Source organism: Leuciscus leuciscus (assembly GCF_965113295.1).
Source record: "Leuciscus leuciscus genome assembly, chromosome: 19".
In the NCBI taxonomy this organism is placed as follows: domain Eukaryota; kingdom Metazoa; phylum Chordata; class Actinopteri; order Cypriniformes; family Leuciscidae; genus Leuciscus; species Leuciscus leuciscus.
This window is the reverse complement of record NC_138743.1, coordinates 18,259,550-18,287,034: the sequence shown is the minus strand read 5'-3', so window position 1 is coordinate 18,287,034 and position 27,485 is coordinate 18,259,550. Positions and strand designations below refer to the sequence as shown.

Genomic DNA, 27,485 nt, shown 5'->3' with positions numbered 1-27,485 from the left:
CGCTGGCACAGGAGGCCTAGGTTATGCCGCAGCGACGAGCATCTGAGATCGAGCCAGATTACCCAAGGACTGAGGCAATACCAGTGTGATGGAGGAGCGAGGCGTACCCAAATGGAAGGAGGAGCCCACTGCAGCCGTAGGGGTGTAGGAACGGAATGTAGCTGAAGGTCTGCAAGTCCGTGGCGAAGGTGGAGTGACGACTGACCAAGGGGGAGCCGATGGGACGAGGGAAACCTGTGGAGCTGTAAGGCCGAGGTTGTCTGGTGAAGCCGAAGGAGCCAAGGTGGAGCTGACAGGTCGACGGGCCAAGAGATGCTGATGGTGGTTGCAGGACCTGAGGCTCGACTTGACTGCTTGGCATTACAGGAGATGGCGAAAGGCTGCAAACCTCCAGCAAAGGTGAGACTGGAGGACTGGAGGACTGGCTGAGCAGGGCAGTGATGGAGGCAGATGGAGACTTGACAGGGTCAACGTTAACAATACATTGTTCATGCAGGTGCCTGTGCTGTCTAGAAACAGCGATGAAGGTTCAGAGGAAACAGATAAAAAGTTCATGAAGTCCATGGTGCTGTCCAGAAACAGCGATGAAAAAAACAGAAATGGGGTGGGATAGGGTGAGATAGGGTGGGAGATGATACCTCCGGTTTACCTCTCAATTTCCACCAGTATACACTCGGCCACTGATGTCGTGGGATCACCCCTCTTGGTTAGATTCAATGGGGGGCTCCTCTTCTGGGGCGAGGGTCCGCGCTGACTTCTTATCTTTGGACACTGGCTGATGCGTCTTGGCGGGTGGTAGCTCTCCGTCTGCAGGGGGCACACACGATTCCTCAGAGGTCAATGGTGGTGGAACCAGGGCTGCCAACTCTCACGCATTGAGCGTGAGACTCACGCAATTGACACTTTTCACACGCTCTCACGCCACACGTCCATTTTCTCACGCACAGAAAAATTGCGGAGCAAAGAGGTACTTTTAATATTAAACTAATTATCAGCTCTTAGATTCCGTCAATTTTATTACGAAATTCAGACAAAAATACGTTTGGCGCTTGTAAATGTGACGTGACAGATCGCTGAGCGCCTCAGTTCAAGTGCACGTGAACCGATCATCTGTTACTTTTTTATTTAAAGATGCAGTACAACTTACCGAAAGTATACATGATATCGGACAATTAGTGTATTTCAACCACGGAAAGAGGTCAATATAATAGCAGGAGAACAATTATGTCACATAACGTTACATTTACCTCAGGAAAGCCATTTAATGACCATAGCATGTTAATTGAATAGAAAAAATAGCTAGAGAGGAGATTTTGCTGAGCACTATGGCCTGGTTTCACAGACAGGGCTAATGTTAAGCCAGGATTAGGCCTTTGTTCAATTAGGACATTTAAGTAGCTTTTATAAACGTGCCTTGGAAAAAAACATTAATGCTGTGAATCTTGAGACAAAACAATGGCACTGACATATTTTAAGATATGTCAGTGCAAGTTGCTTTTAGTTAAAACAGCTCAAACATGCATTTTAGTCTGAGACTAGCTTAAGCCTTGTCTGTGAAACCGGGGGAGAATTACATATTTATTATATTTTTACTTATGTCATTAAATAATTGTTATTATAACAAAAACTGCATTATATTTAATTTCATTTGTTATTTTTAACCTTTAATAATACCAGCAGATTGGGCCCTCTATGTTTACAGCATTAGGTGAGATTATTTTTTTAAATAAAATTTAAAATAAACATGTATCCAAAGTAGTCAATATTGAATCAAAATCGGAATCAAATCACAAGAATGGAATTGAAATCTTGAAATTTTTGTCAAGCAATAATAAAAACTGTATCCTACCAGTCATTGTACAATGTAAACATTGTAACATGTTGTCACTAAACTTCATACAATTCTATTTAGTTACCAGATGTTTTGACAATCACAATTACACTTATTGTGATGCAATATTTGTTTTTACATATACGAGCAACAACAGAAAATCACATTGCATAATCTATACTTTTGGTCGGTTGCTCTGTCACCTGATGAAGAAGAAGACTGAAGAAGGCAGATTCAAAATATATACAAGGTTTAATGCAAAAGCAAGCACAAAGACGTAACCGTGTGTCCAACCCTACATACTAAAAACACAGAGATAATGAATTGACAACAAAAAGGTGTGATGGATATATCATTGCCCTTGACAACTGATGAATGGTGGGAAACTAAGACAAAGAAACACATGTGACTGATGTCATGTGATTAAACGGAAAGTCCATGAAAACAGAAACTAAGAACAAACAAAACTGAGTGCGAGTGACAACAATGCTGATTATGTACCTATAGGGAGCTGAGTGAGACAAACATAACATATGAAACAGAAGCGCCAATGCTTCAGAGTGCTTGTTGAAAAAATTAATAACAGCACTCTAAATGCTCCTGTTGAAAAGAGAAATGCTTACACTAAGGTTGTGAATGTGTGCTGAACCAGGAAATAACCTAGATTAATTGAAACCGTCTGCTCATTTGCTTTAAATGACCTCTCTTGTTCTCTTATAAGCCCATATCAGAATGCTTTAGTCACTTCTGGCCCTTGGTGAAGAGAGATATTGTAATTATGAAAGCCACCCTGGCAACGGTGTGCCCTGCTGATGCTCAGGTAGGTGCTTATCAATACTTTTTTTAATTATACACGGCTCACCATTCACATAATGAAAAGTTGAAACCTGCCGTACGTCATTTGGTGATGCTAATTGCCTCGCAGTGCTTTCAGTGAGGTTAATGTTGAACAGTAAAACACAGGAAGCGAGTTGCTGCTGGGAGTCTCATTTAAATACTGCGGTTCTAATTTCCTAATTTAATTTCCTGGGCGGTACAGCCACATTACCCAGGGCCAGGAGGTGATGTTTCATGACTAAACCCTAATGAAATGCACCTCTTCATACAAATCATATATGGGGGAGGGGGGAAATCAATATAGTCTTGGGTTTTCAGACCTTCACTGTGTAAAAGCATAATGATCCAGTCCTGTTATCCAATCTGACTGAGATATCACACAACTTCATTATGAATCAATGGGCTCTGCTTTGATTCAATACATCCTTTCTCGTAAGAGGACAAAATCCCTAGCTCTTCTCCCTCCGGGGAATTAGGAAATGAGTATGAAATGCTTTCTTGTAAATGTTCTCAATTAACAATTAATACAGGCACATAATAGTGGAAAATGGTGGGCGAGGAAAAATGAAAGATATTTCAGTGCATTGTATTGATTAGGGTTGTTCTGTGGCTGTGAAAGGACCTTCACATGCACATCCTGACCTCATAAACTCAAAACATTATATGATTTTTGGTGACTTAAACCAGCTGTGACCTGCAAACCAATTTAAGATTATTCATACTAAGGATGATAACTATAATGATGAAGTTTTAATAATTCATCTAATTACACAATTATGACGGTATCACAACAGAGGAACCATATAGTTGGAATCACTTTTAGAATGATTTTTTTCCAGCTGATGAATGTTAAAAATATTGACAGCCAATCAGAAACCACACAGCTTTAAATACCTTGAACATTGAAAGCGACAGATTATATAACTGCAACAGAAAACAGAACGATATTGTCCATTGCTGTGGACTCTAATATAATTATTGTTATAATTATCAATATAGTTATTGTTCTTAATGCAAATAGGTCTTAACAATTTAGGTTAAGTTTTAATAATCTAGCTGAATATTAACAGCCAATCAGAACCCGCCAACTGTAAAGAGCTTGAGCATTTAAAGTGGCAGATGACATAACTGCAGTGTTTGCATATAATAAACAGAATATTGTTGTCTCTTGGTGTGGATGCCAATATAGCTATTGTTATAATTGTCCTTCTTAGTGTGAACAGGCTGGTTCACGCTGGTTTAAGCAGCTGCGCTTTTCAGCATGGGTGGGAGTAATGTGGTACAGATAGCGTGATGATACTGTACTTTGATATGAAGTGGCGCAAAAAAGGATTTGGATACTTAAGTCAGAATTACTGTTTACATGACAACAACGTGATTAAAAAGGAAAAGTTTTTACTTTGCGACAATGTTGTCAAAATGATCCCCGTTCACACGGATCTACGAAAACGACTAAGATGCTTTATCATGCCAGGCCAGTTGTTGATGTCACTTTGTAAAGAAACCCCACGCTCCTATAGACTGAATACGTAATAAGCATGCGTATGACGTCACCGTTTTCACAAATTCATGTTTTTGTAGTTTACATGAGACGATAACAATATAGTTTTCAAAAACTTGCACTTTGAAACACTTTTTCAAAAGCTTGCGTTTTCAGGCTTCCAAAATATATATATAAATTGCACTTAGTTAGATATTTTGTTTTGAATGCAATGACATTTTAAAGGCTGGAATTACGCTATACAACTTTTGCCCATATTTTTGCTCAGATTTACAGTCTGGAGGACTCAACGCTAGTTGCTGAAAGCCTGCAGTCGATGTTAACAGATTTCACAGAAAATTGTGTATGATGGGCACAGACTTTTTTAAATATTTTTTAAATATTTTTTAGCTTCATACTTCGATTCCATCCAGTGAAGGTTATAAAACATATTTGATATTTTAAGCATCTCCAAGGCACATGTTTGAACTTGTGTGAGTTTGTTGTGTAAAGGTAAAGTCTGATAGTATGTGACCCTCATTCATTTAGTGTATGATGTCCAGTTTTTTTCTCTGTAATCATTTCAAGCTAACGTTTTAAAATCTGTTCAGTGTATTCCAGCATTTTCCAGTGTAGTCAAATGTCTAAATATTTTTTGTATTCATCATGGTTTTGTTATGTACATAACACTCCAAGGCACTCAAAATAATGCTTTGGTATTTCTAGTATGGTGGTGTCTGAAATCCATGAAACTCCCATACATGTATAATTGTGGTCAAGGTAAATTGTCCATAAAGAGTTTATCCAAAAGAGTTCATTATGTTGAGGGCAGGTGTAACGTGTGTGAACCCAGTTTAAGTTCAGTAACCACCAGCTGTACGGTTTATCCATGTGTCTCTCCCACAGGGATAATGCTCACATCAAGGGTTGTGACAAATCCAGAAAGGGATCGCTCTCAAGAGGCTTTCACTCACAACTTCAATTAGATTGTACTGAACTTTATTAAATCATCTGCAGGTTGTCACTTCGTTTGCAGTTGCCATGTGAGAATCATTATGTATTTCACTGTCAGAAGCGCACTGACGGAGATTCCCACGGCGCTGACACTCCTGAACACTCATCTGACGGAGCCGCTTCCCGATGGAAGAGGAAACAGCACATCCAGCGACGGGGGGCCGATGAATTATCCCCTGAAGATTCGGTGACTGCTGGTGCCGACTGCTTTAACAAATCCTCTCATTTCCTCAGTATTCAAATGCAAAGCAAAAACCAATTAATTTTTTTTTTTTCTGTTTCAATTTTTAACTGTGAATATGAAACATAAAGGCCAAGAAATTGATATAACAAGTTCCTATGGACCTATTCACACCTATTCAAACTATGGAGAGTAGTGCACATGGTCTAAGGCAGAGAATGGACTTTAGTCATCTAGATTACATTTGATTTGGCGTGAATGAAAATGTTGTGATGGATAGAAATACATTGCCCTTAATGTCTACACTCATTTGCCAGCGTTTGATTTTTTCTTCGAGTATGTACCCTAAGGCATTTCATGAAGAGCCTTTCATTGAAGAACCATTCTATAGACCTTATGCACCAGAGAAACAAGCGCGCAGCCATCTTCAGAATATTGTCTTTGAACTTCCGGTTTAGCGGTCGCTCTGTATATTTCTATGGCGTTTGTTGTCAAAGAGTAATTAACTGGTGGAATGGATTTACTTATTGTAGATTTAACGAAAGTTATCACGAGCATTGTAATGTTTAAAGCAGATGTCTTAACAAATGTCAGTAGACCGGGAAGATTTTAAAACGGGCAGTTCATTCATAAATATGAAAGATCGCTGTGGAAATACAAACCGGAAGACAAAAGACAACAAGCGCAGCGCTGAAAAGGGGCGGGGCTACATAAGATCTATAGCAAGCATGTGTGTAGTATGATTCCAATCTGGTTGTTTAAGTCTGATGTCACGCGTCACATTTTCCAGGTCCAAACGCTCAATCGGATCCCAAGAGCAAACATCTAATGATGTTTTTTTTTTTTTTTTTTTGTGCTAACCTTGGAGGCTTAAAGCAGCTTTGCTAATATACACTCCCAGTGTGCTGTAGTACTACTTAAAAATCATGATTATTATCTTTATATTTTCTGAATCGTTAAAATATTGGTGTCCAGGACACCGTGAGCCTGAAATAACTGTAGTGTATATCATTAGTTTTTAAAAGGTTTGCTTAAAGCTGTGCTATAAATGAATTGTGCTCATAAATGGCTTTTGAGATAGCATTGTCACATAAAACGGAGTAGAGGAAACAGCATTTGTTATGTCAAAACTTAACAAGTAGTTCATTCTTCCCCACTTCTGCCTGATCAATAACAAGGTACGCTAACATGATATCTTCTTCTTGCTAATCAAATGAGTTTTTCTTAAGCAGTTAGCGCTATGCTAAGCTAGTTTGCTGTAAGCTAACTACAAGCTAACTGAAAACGCACTTAAACGCTGCACTATGTCGACTATTCTACCATATTATGTGTATTTTAGATACTAGTTTGTATCCATCCAACCATATGCACAGGGCTGAGAGCAAATACTTCATACAGACCTGATTTGCACATTAATTCTTCAAATATTTATCTATCTGCACAGTAAATCATGTTCAATTATTTGTTTTTAACCTTTTAATTATTCATGAGCTTAGCCAATGCCATTTCCCGACTTCACACCCAGCATGTGTGTGAACACCCACTGTCTGCACCGCTTTTTTAAATATGTGACGAATGTGATGCTTTCAGGCACAGCTAATGTGTTCGACATCATCAGACAATGAAACATTGGAAATATGTCTTTCTGAAAAATCTCCACTGGACAAAAAGTCTGGGTTGTGGCAATTGGATGTGACCCTAAGGCAATATGACACTGAACAGACCTCACAGTCTTGATTTTCTGCTAGAGCTGGAGATGGCAAACCCTGAGTGTGTATCATTGGAAAAAGTTGGTCAAGTTGAATGAGCTTTAAAAATCAATCATTTACAGGCCATGGCGTAATTTCAACGTTTTGTAAAAGTCACCACTGCCTGTTAGCCACTGCAGCCAGTGCCGTAAATGTATCTCTCTTGCAAATTTGCAATTTCTCTTATAAAACAGCTATTTTTGAAGCAGATTCCAAATATAGCTAATTCCCAATTTGGCATGCTAAACATGCTGAAGATTAGTTGTAAGGCGCAAAACTTATTACCAAAGAAAATCAGTTTATTCAGCGTAAACTAGAGCATTTCCAGTTATGAGTCATTCCTACAGTTTGGTGGATTTTATATCTCCATGAAACAATACTGCATGTTTTTACATAAAATGTTAATCAACTTTCATGCCACAGAGTTTGCATAGATGTACCCTGTTAACAAAACATCATTTGGACTAGTAAAAAAAAAAAAAAAGAGAATACAAATTAAAAAAGATTAAAAAACAGAAGCACTAGACAAATTCCCACGTAATGTTTTCTCAACATTACTTTAAAATAAAGGTAACATACAGTAGATTTCAAAATTAGCAATCTTGGTAACTATGCTTATTAGTGTAAACATTTACATTTACATATGAATAAGAAAAAAAAACACACAGTTGTTCAAACAGATACAATTACAAAATACTGAACTGTAGCTAGAACATTAACACTGGAAATGTCAAGAGAATGAGCAGTGGACGTGTCCTGTACCCTGTGTGCTCAGTGGAAGAGATTGCTGGCATATTGATTGATATCTGGTTGACAAGACGAATGAAATGGGAAGGAAATATGAGTAAAAGGTTTTGCTTGGCTGCACAAATTTGTTGAAAGTATCAAACTGCCTGGAATACTCAGGCTGCTTAATGTGATCTGGTAAATCCAAATCCAAGACTGCCATCTAGAGGACAACACTGATAAAACCACAACAACGTCGAGGCCTTCTGTAAGTGATGAGGATGGAATACATGTTGACTAAAGGAAAGATTCTGCATTGTTTTTAAATAAATTAATATTTTTTTCAACAAGGAGACATTAAATTGATCAGAAGTGACAGTGAAGACATTTATAGTGTGATACAAACATTTTATTTCTTTTGACCTTTCTGTTCATCAAATAATCAACTATATGGTTTTAAATGGTTGTGGTTCATCAAAGTAAAAAAATGGTTTCCACAAAAATATTAAGCAGCAAAAATAATGAGATATGTTTCTTGAGCAGCAAATCGGCATATTAGAATTATGTTTGAAAGATCGTGTGACACTGAATACTGGAGGAATGATGCTGATAGATAAAACAGTTCGTTCTGGTTCTCGAATCTGATTGGCTGAGAGCCTTTTCCAGAGATGCGTTATTCTACCAATATCCTACCCTGGTAATCCAGAGTTCTCACAAGAGCACACGTTGAATTTGCTCAGCGAGTTACTCTGGTGTCGAGTAATGATGCTGATTATGCCTCTCTATCTGAGCTGCACCAATCACATCGGGTTATCTGGTATAGGCGGGCCAGAGGCGAGATGACGACAGCGCTGTGACGTCGAAGTCATTAGTAAACATTGCAAGATGGCTATGGATGAACACCATTTGTTTGAAATGGCTTTGGCTGCTACAATGAAAGATTTAGACTTGCCTTTCTCTCTAAAAGAGGAACAGAAGACGGCACTCGAATCATTCCTTTGCAAGAAGGGCATTTTTGCTGTTTTGCTGACCGGATACTGCAAGAGTCTAATCTACCAGTTAGCTCCGCTGGTAACTAAGCGATTTGAGATTTTCAAATGCACGCTTGGTGCCGCCCCTCGAGCTGGCCGATTTTCATTAGTCGATGCCAGACCATTAATCTTTTAGATTTAGGTCTGGATTTCCAGGCTACCAATATCCCAATATCACATGGAAACCGATAAAAAATTTGTATCACTCCACTTGTTTCTGCTGGATCTACTTGCAGTGGCAGCATTCCTCACAGTGAGCATCAATGGCGGAAGAGCAAAACTTTACAAATACTACTGTTATTGTGTCACGGAATGTAGTTTCAAGAGTTAAAAAAAATGTAGGCGAGAATGTAGCTGTTTAGACCTTGATTTGTATATAAACAGCGCATATTTGAAAATTTGTTTAGACGTTTTCAGAGATATTGCTTTGCCATTACAGGGATAAATTCAATTGCATATGAAAATATATTACAATAGAAAACAGTTATTTTACATTGTAACAATATTTTATGCTCTTTCTGTTTTTACTGTATTTTTGATCAAATAAATGCAGTCTCGGTGACTTCTTTCAAAAAACATTAAAAAGATCTTCTGTCCCCCTGTAGTCAATCATTTTATTCCTTAAAACTCATCTTTGATACATATTTAAACGTTTTTTCCTTGAAAAAATCCTTCATGCCTTAAAATAGATTGAATGTAACTCTACACCCTTGCCTCATTTAGAATGTGCGATTCTATGAATATGCAAATTAGCCCCGCCTCCACTCACTCGAGACCCACTCCTTGACGATCACACGTTGACCTGATTGGTTACAAGGTAATTTGTGACGTCAGAAACACCAGCGATTTCAAACCGCAATTTTGAGACTGTCATTGGTTCACTGCAGTTTTAAAGAAAATACTCAGCAATGGTGTTGACTGATGAATTTGCACATGGTTTGTCTTAAAGCATATTAAAAACAACACATACACATATAAACAACATTAAAAATGTGATTTTCACCTCAGGGGGACTTTAAAAAATCAAATAAAACGACTAGAGAACCCAAATTATTAATCATACAGATTATAAAAACACACAACACGGTCAGCATTCACGTTTTACTCAGCTTTAATGCATATTTAGTCTTTAGTGCCATTTCTTCTAAATTTATCAGACACAATCACTGTTCAATCACAATATTAACATTATTAGAAATACACACAATCAATATAGATATAAAATGTCCAAAAGTCAAAGGAGTGATTTCTACAGATTCTGTCAATCAATGCCCTTTCAATTCACAAAGACAAATTCATCTAATTATGTAAAAAGCTGCTTGTCAATGTAAACATAAATATGGTTTCAGCTTTTTTTTTTTACTTAATTTGATGAATTGTGCAAGAATCAACCCAAACCCAGGGCGGATAAGCGCTATGGCTTTATATGGCTTGAGTTTTATAGTTGCATCATCCATGCGGTGACCACAGACAGATAATGTCTGATGATCAGTCCAAAATATGGGATAGAAAATATACCTGAATTTCCATTCAAATCCCCACAATATGTTTTTTTGTTTTTTTCTAGAAAGCCTGCTGTGCAGCACATAAATGTATCTAAACTTTGTATATAGTTCAGTTTTAGGTCGCAGTGTGAAAATTCAAAGGCAGGAAACCAAAACTGACATGCATCAACTTCACACCATTTTAAAAGCTTATCTTTGTGATCTGGGTCAGTACGACCTAATTCTTAATTCATTAATTCTGAAAAATGGATGTAATACTTCGAAATAAAACATTACAGGGGTTTTCAGAATAGAGAGAACAGAGATTCAGCAGTTTGACGCCATTCCTGATGTCAAGTGCGACATGCCTCTGTATCGTCTGGTCCTTTTTAATATATATATATATATATATATATATATATATATATACATACATACATATATTTTATCATAAGAATTACTGAAAGACAGTGTGAAATATGCAAACAATGCAGTGATATGTCTAAAAACATATCGTTTCACTATGCATTATTTTGTATTAGCAGAAAAGCGGTTTAGTTTACAAGAGGCACGTAAACACTGTTATGGCAATGAAAAGTCTCCATACTTGGCTCATTAGAACACTAACAGCTTCCCTTATGAGAGCAGACACTCACTTTTAAATTTTTTCTTTAGCTCTGAATGAGTTAACATACTTTTGATTGACCTATTTTTGTAACATGATCCCTAAAAAACTCAATCCATAGCAAAGGCAACAAAAAAAAAAAAAAAACCTGTCCATATCTAGAGAGCAAAAGAAAATAATTCAAATCAAACAAACCATGGAGAAAAGAAAACCGAGCCGACAAAAATCTAGTGAGAATAAACAGTAACAGTGTTTCAAATCAAAGCCAAGGCTCTTTAGTGCTGACATGGATTAAAACGAGCGCAAACGGCAGTAACAGGATGTTCAAACGGGAATAAAAAAACATCAAAAGTGTCGCTGTCATCATACGCATGGCAACATCAGAGCAGTTTAAACCTCGTCTGATAAAGACATAAAAGATGTCGGCCGATCACAGACACGGAAACCTGCTGTCGAGTTTGTGGAAGAGGGAGAGAGATAAAAAGAGTGCTTCTAGCGTCCCAGATGGCAAACCCGTGACGTCCCTTTAAAGCTCGATGACAGGTAACCTTTGTAGTCAGCGAAGCCGTGCCACCTTGCAAAATTTGGCATTATGCTAATGAAGGCAGTTTAGTTTGGTTCGGCCCTCCAGAGACTTGTACATGTACGACTACAGTCGAGCGAGGACGGGCTTCTGGGAAGGAATTTTACCTCCTGTGACAGAGGAAAAGACAAGTAAACAAGTTAAGATGAGCGGAGCTGTAAAATCAAACAGAGAAGCTGGAGGTCATGGCAGTACGGCACAGCAACACAACAAGAACTGGGTCACAGTGTAAAATGAGGAACACAAACGAATTCTGTGACTGAAAATGTAAAACTTTACTTCTTAACTCTTTCCTAGCTATTGACGGAATTTCGAAATCCGAAATCACGTACGGTCTGAGTAGGAACTACATTTGAATTTGGACTTCGCGATGGATAAAAAAGCACGTTCTATATAGTATGAATGAAATACGGACGGTACGGTCTAAATCCGCCATGTTGTTACGGTCATGTGACCTACCAGCGTCAGTTGCACAGCTTTACTTCCATTCATATAAATCCTCTCTAAAAAGAAAGTCTCTCGATTTACTATAATTTACTTTATCTGTAATTGCTTTCTAATGATTTAATTTGTAAATAAATGCGTGCGTTGACTGGTTTACATTTTACCTGTTATATATTTAGTTGTTGATGTATTTAAGTATTGCCATATCAAATTCACATGCTATTCTATACAAACAACATAATAAATACAAACATTTAATAAAGTTCAATTTTGAGAAAAAAAGACAAAACTTTTTTTAATATACATACATCTCTTATAAAATAAGTTTTCCTGGGTCCAACAGTTTAACTGTTATACATTTTGTTTATTTCAAATATAAAAAAAAAATCTTATCTGGTTTCTGGCTGACTGTTTAAAATCATGTTTTATTTCTAAACAAATACAAGTGTAATCTCTAAACTGTAATGCAGTTCTTAAAACATTAGTAGATAAAGTTTTAGTAAATTGTTTCTAAAAATATTTTGGAAATTCACATTCATGTGTATAAATTGAGTCTATATACTGAGCCGATATACAGAGACTTTGTTCAAAATAGAAATCCTAGTATACTGCACTGTTCGCCCTGAATATTGATATTACTATTATTTAAATTATTTTAGCATTATTCATATATTATTATAATATATATTAATATTTTTATTTTTATATTTTCATATTATATTACAAATATATATTTTTATATTAAGTTTTAGTAATTGTATGTGCTTTTAACATTTTTATAATTTTTTCTATTTAGCTTTAATTTATTAAAAAATTTTAGATTAAGTCATTTTTTTAGTCCTTCAACTTCTAACTTATTTTATTTCAGATAGGCAACATTTAAAAAAAAAAGGGTTTTATCTAACAATTATATTTTATTTTATTGTAGCTCATATTTTAATTACTAAAAACATATTATTTGTTTTTCTACTTTTAGGTTTAGTTAATAAAAACAACATGATGGTACAACAAGAAAGTATTCCACGATAAACATTTCAAACATTGGTATGCTACATTTGTTGTTAAATGACTTCATGACATGGATGTTTAAGTGCTGTACACATATCTCAAAAATATAAAATAACCTTTTCTTATTATTTTTTTATTTGGTGTAAAAAAAAATATATTTAACAGTGTGATAAAATGACACATAAATAAGTCAAGAAAGAGATTTCAAAAGTCACTACTGAATTTACTTCCCATCCATTCATCACACTGGATGTCGACCACATTGCATTATGGGATAATGCATTAGTATGCATTAGTATGCTTGTTATTGCCAAATGTAGCACTGTACATGATCCACGCAACTTACTAGGCACAGTATACTGTACATACTATATTCTACAGATATATTTAGATTATTATGTTAGAATGTGAATATTCAAACATTGCCAAACTTGAACACAAGCTATTTTGATGACATCACTCTTACCCAGCATATCCTCCAGTGAGTTCACTGCAATCTTGTTCACCTTCAACGTCACCTGATCTCCTCTGTGAGAGACAGTTCAGTTCAGTTTAACAACCATAACATTTCAAAATCCCATTACATATCTAATGAAATAAACACTATTAGGGCTGGGCATTGACACAAATTTCACAATTCAATTCGATTTTGATACATTTGGATATATATCAGGTACACATGTCAAATTTTCCTCAAAGTAAAAAAAATCTATCAACTAATGCTGTAAACTATACAGTAGGTACCCTGTCAGTAGGTACATTACTATAATATTATAGGTTAAAATTAACAACAACATATAAGGCAGTTTTTATAGTAATAACATTATAATAATAACTTTTTAGTAACAAAATTATGTTTAAAACATTTAAACGGTGGTTGTCGTAACTTGTTTTCATGATGGATTTATTCAAACTAATTAAATATTGAAAGACAAAAAAATGGTATGAATTTGCACAATAGTGTTTATACTTTGCAAAATGCTCCTCTCAGGAGTTAATTTTTCTAGCTAACTATCGAGCTATAGACACGACAACGATGTACCTTTGCGATTTTTTATGTACAGACGACAACGTCCGCCAAAACGCTGTTGTTGTGTAAACGAATGGCCAAAACACATAAAAGGTTTCCATTTTTAATTAAAAACGGCATCATGTAAACGGCCCCTGAGACAGATCGGACACAATTATTTGTTACATTTAACACATAATCCACAATACCCCTCACCCAAAAAGCAAACCATGAGGTGGAGTTTTATGTAACTTCCCCCGAACTGCAGCTAACCCCAGATGTAGCACCTCATACCCTATTGAAACTCATATACGTCTGTAATGCCCATAAAAAGGACTTCTCTCCATTAATTCAATTAACTTTTCTATGAATGAACATGCATATTGTGCATGACAATGTGTGTATTAGTACTGTTTTGTATATTGTCTCTTGTATTGTATACCGTTTTATGCATGCCTTATGATAGAATTATTAGATACTGTAACCTTATCGGTAGGTAGATATTAACCTTATGTTTCATGTCAAAATGATATCCTCCTCATAATGTGCATTGTATGCTAGTTATATTAATCAGAGTATAAAGGGACACAAAATTTCCAGCTCACTCCAATCATGCAAATGAGTCAGCCTCCAAACAAAGAAATGTTTCCCGCTTGAAATTACACCTCTTTCATTGGTCAAGCCAACTCAAGAGGTGTGACCTCTGCAGAAGTTAAAAGGCCACTATCTCAGTGACCCTGCCTCTTCTTTGATTCGTTCTTGTGGGAAAAGAGTGGAGACATCCAGTCCTATCGTGATGCCGTGGGACCTCCCCACATAGGCGGGCCCTCAAAGTTACAAGCCATGTTGTACCTTTCCACTCGGGAGAGAGGACTCTTCCAACAACAACTGTCACAGACTAACATCACTGAAGTTCGTCATTCTTTACTCAACCTGGAAGAACCTGACTGCAACTTCACCACCATCGACCTATTAAACCATCAAGGCTTTCATCCGAGACTACATCTGGACACTCGTTAAACGGCTAAGGCATTGCAATTATACTGTATATTTGATTAACTAAGCAGAGGTTTAGTAATCGATATCGGTTCATCAAAATGAAAATCAATTAAAATCGAGACATCAATATTTTCACCCAGCCCTAAAGACTATATGAAGAAGGACTTACACTTTGACCTTCCGCACGGCTTTGAGCCTCAAGAGAGCTGCTAGAGTGTTCTTCTGCAGGTCTGAGGATAAAGCTTCATAACACTTCAGACGGCCTGATGCCACGGTGACAAAACAGAGGGAAAACAGAAGATTTAAACTCTGAGACAATTTCACAACTACGAAATCTAATCACAAGCATACACAGCACAGGAGATGCATAATCAGATCACCTGCGATGGATGTCAATACCAAGTGTAAACAGGACCTGATATGTAAACAGCCAAAACACTGTCAACCCTGTGTTACCTGCTAAGATGAGATTCAGTGCAAAGTTCCTCACAGCGGGAACAAACTCCTTCTCCGTCAGGTTCTCATTAGTCTCCTCACACAGATAGCGACACACCACCTGCACAAAGACACACACAAACTTAATATGACCTGCAATACCAATTTCTGAACCCAAGATTGGTGTTCTATGTGAAAACCCCTTAAGAAATAAGCAAAATTATACAGGAACAACTAGTTAAAGGACAAGTTCGGTATTTTACACTTAAAGCCCTGTTTACAGATCGTTTCTGATGAAATAGAATGGTTAAGATTAAAATGTGGACACATGCTGCTGTCCCGAGAATTTTAGGTTTCTGCATATGGGCACTGGAACAATCCTTCCTAAAAACGCATTCAACTTTCGTTTACAAAGACGTGAAACTCACCGAGTGGTCAGGGGTGTTCACTGATATGCTCACACAAAAATCGCTGCAAAAGATGCTTTCCAACAGGTTTTATCGTAGTTTTTGTCCAACTCCATTGACTTGTATTGGATGTCCATGTATTGGATGTGCTGTGAGGTACACTATTACTCCGCCACCAACTGGGCTGGAGTGTCTATTATTCAAGCTCTCAACGAATGGTAAAACACCTGTTTGAAAGCATCTTTTGCAGCGATTTTTGTGTGAGCATATCAGTGAACACCCCTGACCACTCGGTGAGTTTCACGTCTTTGTAAACGAAAGTTGAATGCGTTTTTAGGAAGGATTGTTCCAGTGCCCATATGCAGCCATTCTGGAGGTGGGGGGGGAAAGCGAAAGAAACCTAAAATTCTCGGGACAGCAGCATGTGTCCAAATTTTTATCTTAACAGTTCTATTTCATCAGAAACGATCTGTAAACAGGGCTTTAAGTGTAAAATACCGAACTTGTCCTTTAACTATTCCCACAGACAACTCGCTAGCTGTTTCCATCCACCTATTTGTATGCAAATTTTGGGATATTGCATTAAAAAAGCTGCATGGAAACTATAATGGAAACACATTTACCGAATAAATCTCTCAAAGCGCAACAATAAACTTTGCCTCAACAGAGGATGCGATTAGAGAACTGGACTAACCAGTTGACCACTTTCATTGGCTCAGGCATTTCAGAATGACAAAGCACAACATCTGCTGTGCAAAATCTGTCATCAATATGCTTTGGTATAATGACCTCCCAGAACCATCTCACACGATTGCACCATCAAGCATCAGGCATCCGCCACCAAATGCTGAACGTGACAGCGTTTATTGCAATATTTTGACGGGTTGCCGTGATGAACTTAAGTTTCTGTATGTTTATGATACGTTTTAGATACGTTTTATCAAATGAAACAGTAAAATGCTCATGAAATGACTCTGAGCAGCTCTGGAGACGGCACAAGTGCTTAAAGCATCTCTGCACCATTGATTCACACAGAGACACACAGAATGCAGGATTCATATTTAAATGGTCTTCTTGCAGCTTAATATTCACAGACATCAGTCCATATCGCAATTTGATTGAAGTGTCCTGACCTACTTTGATTTATTCATCCAAGATTTGACAAATTCTGTGACATTCTGCTTTATACATAAAATTCAATTTTTATCACTGAATTCCGTGATTTCGTCCACTTTTTTTCGTATCGCGGAAATCATAGGGCCCTACATGATGTAGGAAAAAGGAGCCACATTGGCTTCCTCGATTGCAGCAACTTACATTTTCATTACAGATATTTTGCACAATTTCCCAGGAAGTGACGATTTTGTTCTCTTGAACATATGGAATGGAAACGATGCTTTATTCACATAACTATGAATGGAAACATTTCACCAGACTATAATGTATGCTACTATTCAACATTTTAAGTCAGTAAGATTTTTTATGTTTTTGAAAGAAGTCTCTTATGTTCAGACCAAGGCTACATTAATTTGATAAAAAAAAATACAACAAAAGCAGTAATATTGTGAAATATTATTACAAATTTAAAATAACTGTTTTGTATTTGAATATACTTTAATATGTAAATTACTTTTGTTCAATTGAATTCACCCTTGCTGAATTTTTTTTTTTTTTTTACAGACCGCAAAACTTTAAATGGTAGTGTACATTTGCACATCGTGTGCAAGGTGTCACCTGGTATCCTTGCAGGAAGGGGTCCAGAGCTGCACACAGGAAAGCGAGGGTGCTGTGACCGCTCGCTGACATCACAATCTCATGCTCCAATACCTGCAACACTCCACGCTTTATGAGCAAATAACACGCTTCCTCAAAGTCCTACAAAAACACACACACATAAATACAATAATATGTCTTAGAAACACTTTTCTAACTAGACTAGAGGTGAGACGTACGTAATTTGATTTGGTTTCACATCAGAGAGCCACAATTTGGTTTTAAAGGATTCTTAATGTTTAAACTGCAAAAAAAAAAAAAAAAAAAGGTTGTGAATGTGCCCGAACCTGAACCGAGTCCCCAGGGCAAAGAATAAATTCATTGGAGAACATATTCCTCAGGAAGCTGAAACAACTGTAGATGTCATCTAGAACAGAAATTACTCTATGATTGGTAACACTAATCAAGAGTAAAACAAGTAAAAACATGTATGCAATTGATATCTCTCACACCTTTTCTATTGGAGTTTGCGCTTTGCATGGCCACTGCTAACAGAGCCGGTCTCAGAAACACGTGGAGGATCTGGTTCCTGTAGGAGGCACAAGAGAGCACAACGACGGCTCGGTGAAACACGGCTTCCTCTGGTGTGGTCTCGACCTCCAGCGCCTCCGTGACGCTCAGCTGAACGTGTCCCGCGGACACAGTCAACAGGTGTCTGTGCAGAGCTAAACTACAGCCGATGACTTCACTGCAGGAAGCGTGGTCTACAGAGAGACAGAGAGATCATATTATTGAGGATTGTTCAAATTAAGGTCAAGTAAGCTACCATAAAGCTATTGGATTTCTCTGCAATGAATTATTCATCAAGCGCATTTCCTTTATCTAAGCAGATTCTGCATATCCTGGAGATATGCATGATCATTTTTGCCATTCTGAGAAAATCTGAAGAATATGATATGATAATCGGATACAATTTCTGACGGCTAAACTTTCAAATTTAGAGATCTTTATTCAATGATGCAAATAGTTTGCCTGTATGTAATAAAATATTTGAAATGATTTAATTTAGGACTTTTGGTTAACAATCAGAGAGAACATTTATTCAATGCAATTTGTATATACTGTTGTTGATTGTTAATTCGTGTTTGTTTATAATGCAATAACTAATGTTTGTTTATAACATGTATGAATTTCTTTGTTCTGTTGAACATAAAAGAAGATATTTTGAAGAATGTTGGTGACTAAACAGTTGTGGGGCACCACTGACTTCCATAATATATAAAAAAAATATTTAAAAAATAATACTATGGAAGTCAATGGTGCATTTTTGGGTGAACTATCCTGTTAAGGGCCCTATTTTAACGATCTGAGCGCATGGCGTTATGGCGTGTCCGAATCCACTTTTGCTAGTTTAACGACAGAAAAATGGTCGGCGCACCCGGCGCATGGTCTAAAAGGGTTGTCCCTATTCTCTTAAAGGGGTCATATAATGGTACATGCACTTTTACAAGTTGATTGTACTGAAATGTGTGTTGGCAGTGCCTGTACACAACCATCATAAAATGATAAAAATCCATCCAGTGTTTTTTTTTTTATCTTCATATGTTTTCCCCTGTCTCAAATCAAGACGTTCGATTTTGTGACGTCACAAAATCGACGCCCCTCCCACGATTGTTCATTGACAGCAGCGTTTCAACACAGACCCGCCCTCGCTCGTGAGCGAGCTGTCAATCATAGTCTGCGCGGACCGGCGCGGTCATTGTTGAAACGTTGGAGCACTGTCTATGAGCAGAATGGCGTCTAAGCGATTGTGGTGTTCTGTTCTTGGGTGTAATAACGAACACAGCAACATTTTGATCCGAACCGCTGAAGACGCAGTGGCTGAGTTTGTTTTCGAAGGGAATATTCCCCACGATCAACGTCAATGCTTTCATGTTTGTGCGAATCATTTCACCAGCCTGCTTTACAAACGAGGGTCAGTAACGTTATAAAGCTGGTTTTGCTAAGAAGCTGCTCCTGAAAAAAGGATCGGTACCAACTATTCGTGTTCCTGCTGAACCTCCAGAATAACTGAAGTGAGTGTAACGTTTTATCAACCTTTATATTAATATTTATATTAATCTTTGCAAATCGCTTGCACGCTTCACGATGAATGCGGCTGTTTACACTCAGGGTACATTACGGCATGTTTTCTATGTATGATGTTCTCAATATAATTCATAATCCCACGTTTATAATGAACAACGCGTTATGGTTATTGTGTTATTGCGTTACAAACGGTGTACGCACAGAACAGGGGCGGGGTGAGCAAAGCTCATTATCATTTAAAGACACATGCACTTAAACGGCGTGCTTAAAACAGAGCTGTTTTCGACCAGGTAAAATTTGTGTTTTCTTACAATACTAATGAGAATTTTGAATTAAAGTATATTACAAACTTTTAATTTAGACCCTAAAGAATCATATTAACTTGTACAAAAATGGCATTATATGACCCCTTTAATGAGTAATGGGTGTGTTTTGGGCGTGACGTGCAATAAACCAACCAGAGTCTCATCTCCCATTCCCTTTAAAAGCCAGTTGCGCTCGCGCCATGGCGGATTGCTATTTACATGGCAGAATTTGCAAGCGGAAAAACTGAAAGCTTCTCTAGAGAGGAAATGGCTCAGTTGTGCGCGAGGTTAAAACGCGCACACCATCTATGGGACAAAGTGTACGCGCACTGTGGACCAGCCTATAGGCGCATATTACTGATGCGCTCTTTAAATAACAAAAAAAATACTGCGCCTGTTACAACCAGTTGCAGAGATGGAGGAAGCAGGATCTACGTGCAGCAGCTTTATTAAACAAAAAACAAACTCAAACTTTAACAAACGGACACTCAGGGACAAGATCGGGAACAGAACAACCAAAACAAGTAACGTTAATAACTGACAAAGAACCAGACAGAACACAGGGTTTACATAGACAGAACTGAAAAAGACACAAGACACACCTGAACTGAACAAACAATCAATCAAACACCATAGAAACAAACAGGCAGGGGACGGAGAAAGACAGAACACAAAGACAGAAATCAAAACAGACTGACAATGTGACAGCACCATTGACTTTAGACCAGGTTTTTGTTGGTCAATGGTGCAGTCTATTTCAGTTTCCACAAAACAGCAACGCGCCAACAATGCGCCAGAACACACCTTGTTTTCAGACCAGCCCATGGTCGCACAAATGGGCGCAAATGCATTTGCTCTTTAAACAACGTGGTGCAGGACATGAAAATGATAATGGCATCGGGCCGAAACAAAACTCTTGCGTCGTGCCTGGCGTTGCATTGCATCGGGTGTATGATAGGGCCCTAAGTGTCTCAGACTCAAAACTCTGAATCGCAAACATGCCATGAACCTCTCACACTAGCTTTGGAAAATCCAGTGATTAGTCTCTTACCAGGCCAGTCCAAGAACGCTCCAAACGCAAGAGCCAGGTGCCTAAGCCAGTCGGTCTGCTCCGTGAGAGAGGAGAGGTCCATGCCATCAGGGTTCTGCAGCAGCAGTGTGGCGATGAGAACCCAGGGCTTTAGAACCATGTTCTCCTCCTGTATGCGGACCAGACGGAATGCAGCGTCGTTCAAAAACTCATGATTGTCTGTGCTGGGTTTCTGAGGAATGTACCTGATAAAAAAATAAAATTAAAAAAACACTAAAGTCAGTAGGGAGGTTCAACATGATATTTCACTTTGTACAGAACAGGGTGCTTCAACTAAACAACTGCTGTGGCTGAACTCTGATTGTAGAAAATAAAAGTAATAAATTGCCAATAAATTAGATAAAGATTAATCTACTACACATAAACATAATATTGAATGTAAATGTATAAATATAGACATTCACTACCATTCAAAATTTTGGGGTCGGTTCGATTTTTAAAGTCTCTTTTAAGATGTAAGATAAGGGTCAACAGTGAAATTATAGATGTAATTACAGAAATGAATTACAGCTGTAATTACATGCAGATTTTTTTTTAAATAGAAGTACAAATGTAAGCATGTATGTACATAATAAGTGCATTGTATCAAATGGTTAGTTTTAAATGTTTGTACATAGTTGTAAAAGACACCTAATATAAAGTGGGACCCAAAATGCTTTGTGTGAATAATGACCTTTAGTAAAAAACTTTGGCTGATTGCAGGTGTCATACCTTGGCAGCAGGTTGTACTGAGAGCGGTTTATTTTTCCCTCTGCCAGACTGCGCAAAGATACAGGATGACCAAAGTACACATGCATACTGCCATAGTCCTCGCTCAAGACCCGTCGGGCCTTCAACAGACCCTGAGAGAAATGGATGTCAACAAAAACAGAACAATTAAAACTCTGAGGTCTGTCTTTCTAGTAAAATGACTGGATGTTCCAAAAAAATATATATTCCAGTACAAAACAAGCATATATTTACAAACATTGAGTGAGGATTTATGCCTGAAACACGGAAAGAATATTTGCCAAAGTGGTGAGAATAGAAATAAACTTTATACATATTTTACAAAAAGACTTCTCTTTTTGCTTAAATATAGATATAGATATATAAATATATATACACATTTGCTTATATTGCTTATATATAGAGATATTTTAGTATTTTTTGAGTATATATATACAGTATATATCCATCCATTTGTACACTATATGAAAAATATTAAAATGATTTATTCTTTCTAGGTACATAACATTTTTACACACCATTCAAAAGTTTGGAATTTAAATAAATTAATACTCAATACATTTATTCAAGTATGCATTAAATTGATCAAAAGACTTACATTGTTACAAAATATATATATATATATTTTTTTTTTTTTTTTACTTTCCATTCATCGACGAATCTAAAACAAAATGTGTCAATTTTTCCACAAAAATTTTAAGCAGCACAATCGTTTTCAACGTAATAATAAGAAATGTTTCTTGAGCAGAAAATCAGGATATTATTATTATTTCTGAAGAATCATGTGACACTGAAGACTGGAGTAATGATGATGAAAATTCAGCTTTGATCACAGGAATAAATTACATTTTAAAATATATTAAAACTGTTTATTTTAAATTGTAACAATATTTCACAAAATTACTGTTTTTACTGTATTTATCACTTTTTGACAAATAAATGCAGGCTTGGTAAGCATAAGAGACTTCTTTCAAAAAATTTTTAAAGTCTGAAGGGTGTGGGTTCTGGAATGCACTGCTGCTTCAATGTATATGTAATGAGTGATTATAATCAAGGTATTAATCAAAATGTTTCCTTCTAAATATCAAATGAGTTGAATGACTTCTCTGGAGATTTTACTTTGTTATACAGTGTGATTACTGAAAGGTTTTTTCATGTATTCTCTAATGTCTTTATTTGATATCTGAATGCAGTAACAGTGCTTGCTCATTTAGCCCGGCTTCCAGAAATTAAATATGGAAAGATGTTTTCTTTTGTAAAGAAATATCTTCAATGTGTCAATACATTCATCTGTTCCCTTTCGAAATGGAACTCGCTGCGTCAATGCGCTATGGGGAACGCCTTCGCGTGAACCGGTGTCTGAAATGCTTATCTTATCACGGCAATCCTATTGGTCGGCGACAGCCTATGACATCATCACTAGTGCGACCCAAAAGTATAAAAGGGGAGCCTGGAGAACATGTCAACTACTTTTTCATCTTCAGGGACTGTTTTGTTTGTACGCTTCAACCTGAAACTTCAAAAAGGTAATCATGGCTTGTGAAAAACGCTTCAGGAAGTGTGTGCATTCGTGTCTAAGATATTGATACTTGATGACACACAACCTGTGTGTTTATTGTTTGGGCTCTGAGCATGCACGGTCAGTTCCTGAGGGATCTGCTTGTGCCACTATGAGTTTTTTCCCTTGAGAAAACTCCACTCTCGTCTGCTCTCTTCTCGAGGGAAGAGGGACAGACATCTGTACCAGGCGATTCAGGTCCCGCTCGCACTGAAGCAGAGCTGAGACTAGAATCGTGTTTTTTTTTGAGGAGGCTTGCTGAGGAGGTTGAGAAAGTTGTTAATCTCTCACGCCCTTCAGAGACTCGCGAGAGTGAGCTGCAGGATGAGGATGTGTATTGTCTCTAACATCCTCTGATCCAGCAGCGAGTGCTCTGCTGTGTATAAAACAACCAGTCCAAGAGAACAGGAGATGGCTGATGAGGGTGAAGAGGATATACAACCCAAACCCTCACAGCCACCCTGCACCGCGTATGTTAAGCTGTTGAGTATTATGGAACGCGCTTCAACAATGCTTCAAAACTAAGCTGTCGTTGTAGCGCGTGAGGGAAGAGACCACTCGTGACAAACTTCACGAATGGTTTCTTTCCAGCCATAAAGCTCCAGCTCTCGTGAGCCTTCCATTCCTGCCGGATCTACACAATGAGATCGGAAAGGCATGGAAGAACACGTATTCAGCGCGCATTAATCGCCATCAGTGAACTACGCTGATGTTGAGGGGATGCGCAAATACGGGTATGTGTCGATGCCCCAATTGACGAGATGTTCGCAAACTATCTCACGGCTGGAGAGGCATCGACACTAAGTGCTCCGGCCCTGCCTTTTAAGTCACTAAAATATGACAGCACCCTTAAATGGCAGGGCATACGTGGTGGCGGGTCTGGCTGGTGATGACTTGCACACAAGGACTGTGTTGCAAGCATACCAGGCTGATCTGCTGACAGTTATGATTTTCATAGGACGGTGAAATTAGGGCCCTGAAGTTCCCATATAGGTAGGCTATGCATACCCTTCCCATAGGCCTCCTCTTAAGTTAGAGTCATCAGGCTTTTATAACAGGTTGTGCCAATCTGTAGTAGTGAACTGGTTGGCTGTTTGGAAAAATTCTCTAGTGAGGCCACCGTTCATCCGAGCACCAAATAGACATTTTTTGTGTGAGATGGCTTCCTCCCTGTCGGGAGTTATTCTACTGAGGCCAATACTCTGTCAAGCTCCATATAGAACTACAAAGTCAAGCGTTGGCCTTCTTCGGGCCACCTTGATAGCCACCTTATACTAGAGCAGCAGTTCTCCTCTCACTTTAGAGAGTCATTGAGATTATAGCTCTGAACTTCAGTCACTTCATATTCGTGCGTCGGCCCTCATGGGGCCGCCTCAATTTCTGGCTTAGGCTTAATAACTAGGAAATTGGTGGCGGTTTTGCTGAGCATTCTCGCCTCGAGCCTCTCAGTATCTTGACTGTAGGCTCCTTAGAGCTAGAGCTCATCAGGATCATTTTTCCTGTAAATCTAGTTGTTCCTAGTACTGGCCTCCTCTTACTACAAGAGTCGCCTAGCCAAGGCCCACTTTTTGCGCTAGGTGTAAAAATGCTAGTGGTGTTACAGGGTAGATAGCAGCATAGGTAGCAGGCTATCTTCAAAAAGCCCATGCAGATATCTCATGGGCGTTGTTAGGCCTTTTCTTTCTAGAAAGTAAGAAGCAGTATGCTCAGGCCCCCGCCCTTTAGAGCTAAGTATTGTATCAAGCTTATCCAGGAAGGCCTTAAAATTGCTGAGCCCATTGAATAAAGTGATTCAAGTCTTAAGGTTAAATGTCGTTGGCCGCTTACTGTGGCCTCCATTTCCTTGGGTTTAGTAGAGTATGGAAAATCTGTCTTGTAAAAATACAAGACAATGGGCCTCGACCCTGATACAGTCCTCAGGGTCATGCTGATAGTACACCCCTTGTTAGGGTCTTTATTTAGAGTACTTTGCTACCTATAGCTCGTATGATATCACCCTTCACCACCCAGGCTCAGGTAGAGACAGATTAGTTACTCCTTAGAGCTCCCTTAGAGCCGAAGCACTGCCTGGGCTGACGCCCGTGACATTCGAACCTGTAGGCCTTACAATAGGCCTCCTCGATAGTCTGGTAGTGTAAGATTGTACTCCCCTTGCTTTAACCCTCTGAGGTGTTTTCTGGGCCTGGAGGTGTTCTGATATGCTCTGACATTTGTGTTTTTTTCTGTTACTAGTGACATTTTCATGGCTAAAGTCTAATTACACTGTATTCAGCACAAACTCTGCTACAATAATATATCAGCAGCATGTATGTAAAAGTTTGTAGTTTTGAGATAATGACATTTATGCTTGGTTTGTGAAAATACAAAAAAAAATTGTCACTGATATAAGGCCATGAAACCCATACTGATTATTTCTTCACAAGACTTTTGAAAATTGTATGACGTAGCCTAGAATATTTGCTCCAAAACTATGTGAAAATCACCCTGACTGCTCATTCAGATAAGACAATATATTGATTTAAAATTTCTAAGACGTGTTTTGTGTGACAAAGCCATATTCGAAGAGGCGTGATCATCTCATGAATATGTAAGCTTTTAACACCTGAGAAAGACAAAGACACTCCCCTAACTGCCCTATTAGGAGCGATCAGGCCCTGTCATTCAGAGCAACCTTGCACAAAGAATGAGGAGATTTAAAAAAAAATGGCTTTTAGATTGTTTGGATTTATTTACAACACAACATAATCCAAAAATACACAACAAATGACAAAAGAGCACATTGAAAACAATGATCCAAAGACAGAGACCTTTGTGCCATTCCTAAAAACATTGTACATACCATTTCCAAGGTGTTTGATTTTCACTTTACCATGTTCATGTACAGAGACTCATGTGAATGTTGAAGTCAGCAGGACTCAGTTGCATCTGGTAGAGAGAAAGAAGAGAAAAAAGTGAACATACTGGTATCAAGAGAAACTAGGCCTGCACGATTTTGGGAATACATTTTAGATTTTTCTGGTTAAAATTGCTTTTTAAAATTCACAGAATACACACACACACAAATGTTTCCAACAATATATAATATAAAGAACACCATATTTGTTGTGCCTTGTAGGCATAAGCTATGTGCAGTACTGCATAAAATAATTTTATTTTACAAAGCAGCCTATAAATCTTCCAAAAGATTTCAGTAACAATGCTAGAGAAAAATATATTGATTATCTTATGTTACTTCAAATGTTTCCATTCGTTATGATGATATGAAATGAGATAATAGTAAAAACATAAAGCCTAATGTTTGGTGCATTTTTCCTTTCAAACGCAATCGCGCTCCAAAATATGATACATTCAAACCCACAGCGCGCTCCAAAATATGATACATTCAAACGCCATCGCGCTCCAAAATATTAAACATTATGGTTATACATATCTATGTTTGAGCAGATATCCACAAACAGTATTTAACAGTAAACACGGGTCTAAATAGTATAATATTCACCATATATCTAGCAACAGTTCAACTGCAATGTGAAGTTTATGCAACAATACCATAAACTAATAAGTAAGAATTTCTTACCTTACATCTTTCTTGTCTTCAAATCGCGTTCTTCTTCTTCTGATGTAAATCCAATGTAAGCTCACAGCGCGTCTTCCAAACTCGACGAAAAGCAGAGACTTGTGAAGTGTTTTGGTGTTTTGTGTTTGAGGTAACGAGGGCGTTCGCGTTCCATGTGGAGATTTGCATGTGAATCTCTTTTGCGCGAGTGGGCGTGGCCGAATTAAAAGTAATTAGCAAGCGTTTGAGATACTGGACATCCTGTTGGTTTTATACAAATTACTTAAACAGAGAATATTTGTTTTCAGTTTGAATCCGATCATTTAAAAGTACACACTTAAATGTGTATAAAGGTATATGGCTCATAAATGTGTGAGAAGTATTCGCTGAGTTTTGTTTCAGTTTATAGACGTGCTCAAGAAAAAAAAGTTCACCGCGACGGAGAGGCAGAACGCACACCCTGTTTATTTTCTTTATTTTACAAAAGCACAATGTTTTGATTCGATTGTAAGTGGACACATACAAAAGTAGAAATATCACAGATTCTTTTTTTATATTTCTTTTTTCTGTATAACCATAAATGACGGAGTAATTTAAGTTTATT

The 27,485-nt window shown here is 37.7% G+C and overlaps 1 protein-coding gene across 1 annotated transcript in view; it reads right to left on the bottom strand.

The window, feature by feature from the left end:
- Positions 1 to 9,941: 9,941 nt before the first annotated feature.
- The window catches only part of gnpat (glyceronephosphate O-acyltransferase), a 33,197-nt gene continuing 15,653 nt past the window's right edge, over positions 9,942 to 27,485 (bottom strand). Inside the window, exons 8-16 of the mRNA XM_082146691.1 lie at positions 21,750 to 21,880; positions 21,000 to 21,223; positions 18,068 to 18,319; positions 17,903 to 17,982; positions 17,577 to 17,717; positions 15,457 to 15,556; positions 15,170 to 15,263; positions 13,459 to 13,520; positions 9,942 to 11,650 (exon numbers count right to left, since the gene is read on the bottom strand). Of these exons, the coding sequence (XP_082002817.1) occupies positions 11,607 to 11,650; positions 13,459 to 13,520; positions 15,170 to 15,263; positions 15,457 to 15,556; positions 17,577 to 17,717; positions 17,903 to 17,982; positions 18,068 to 18,319; positions 21,000 to 21,223; positions 21,750 to 21,880 (1,128 nt within the window). The 3' untranslated portion in view covers positions 9,942 to 11,606. The remainder of the gene's footprint in view (positions 11,651 to 13,458; positions 13,521 to 15,169; positions 15,264 to 15,456; positions 15,557 to 17,576; positions 17,718 to 17,902; positions 17,983 to 18,067; positions 18,320 to 20,999; positions 21,224 to 21,749; positions 21,881 to 27,485) is intronic.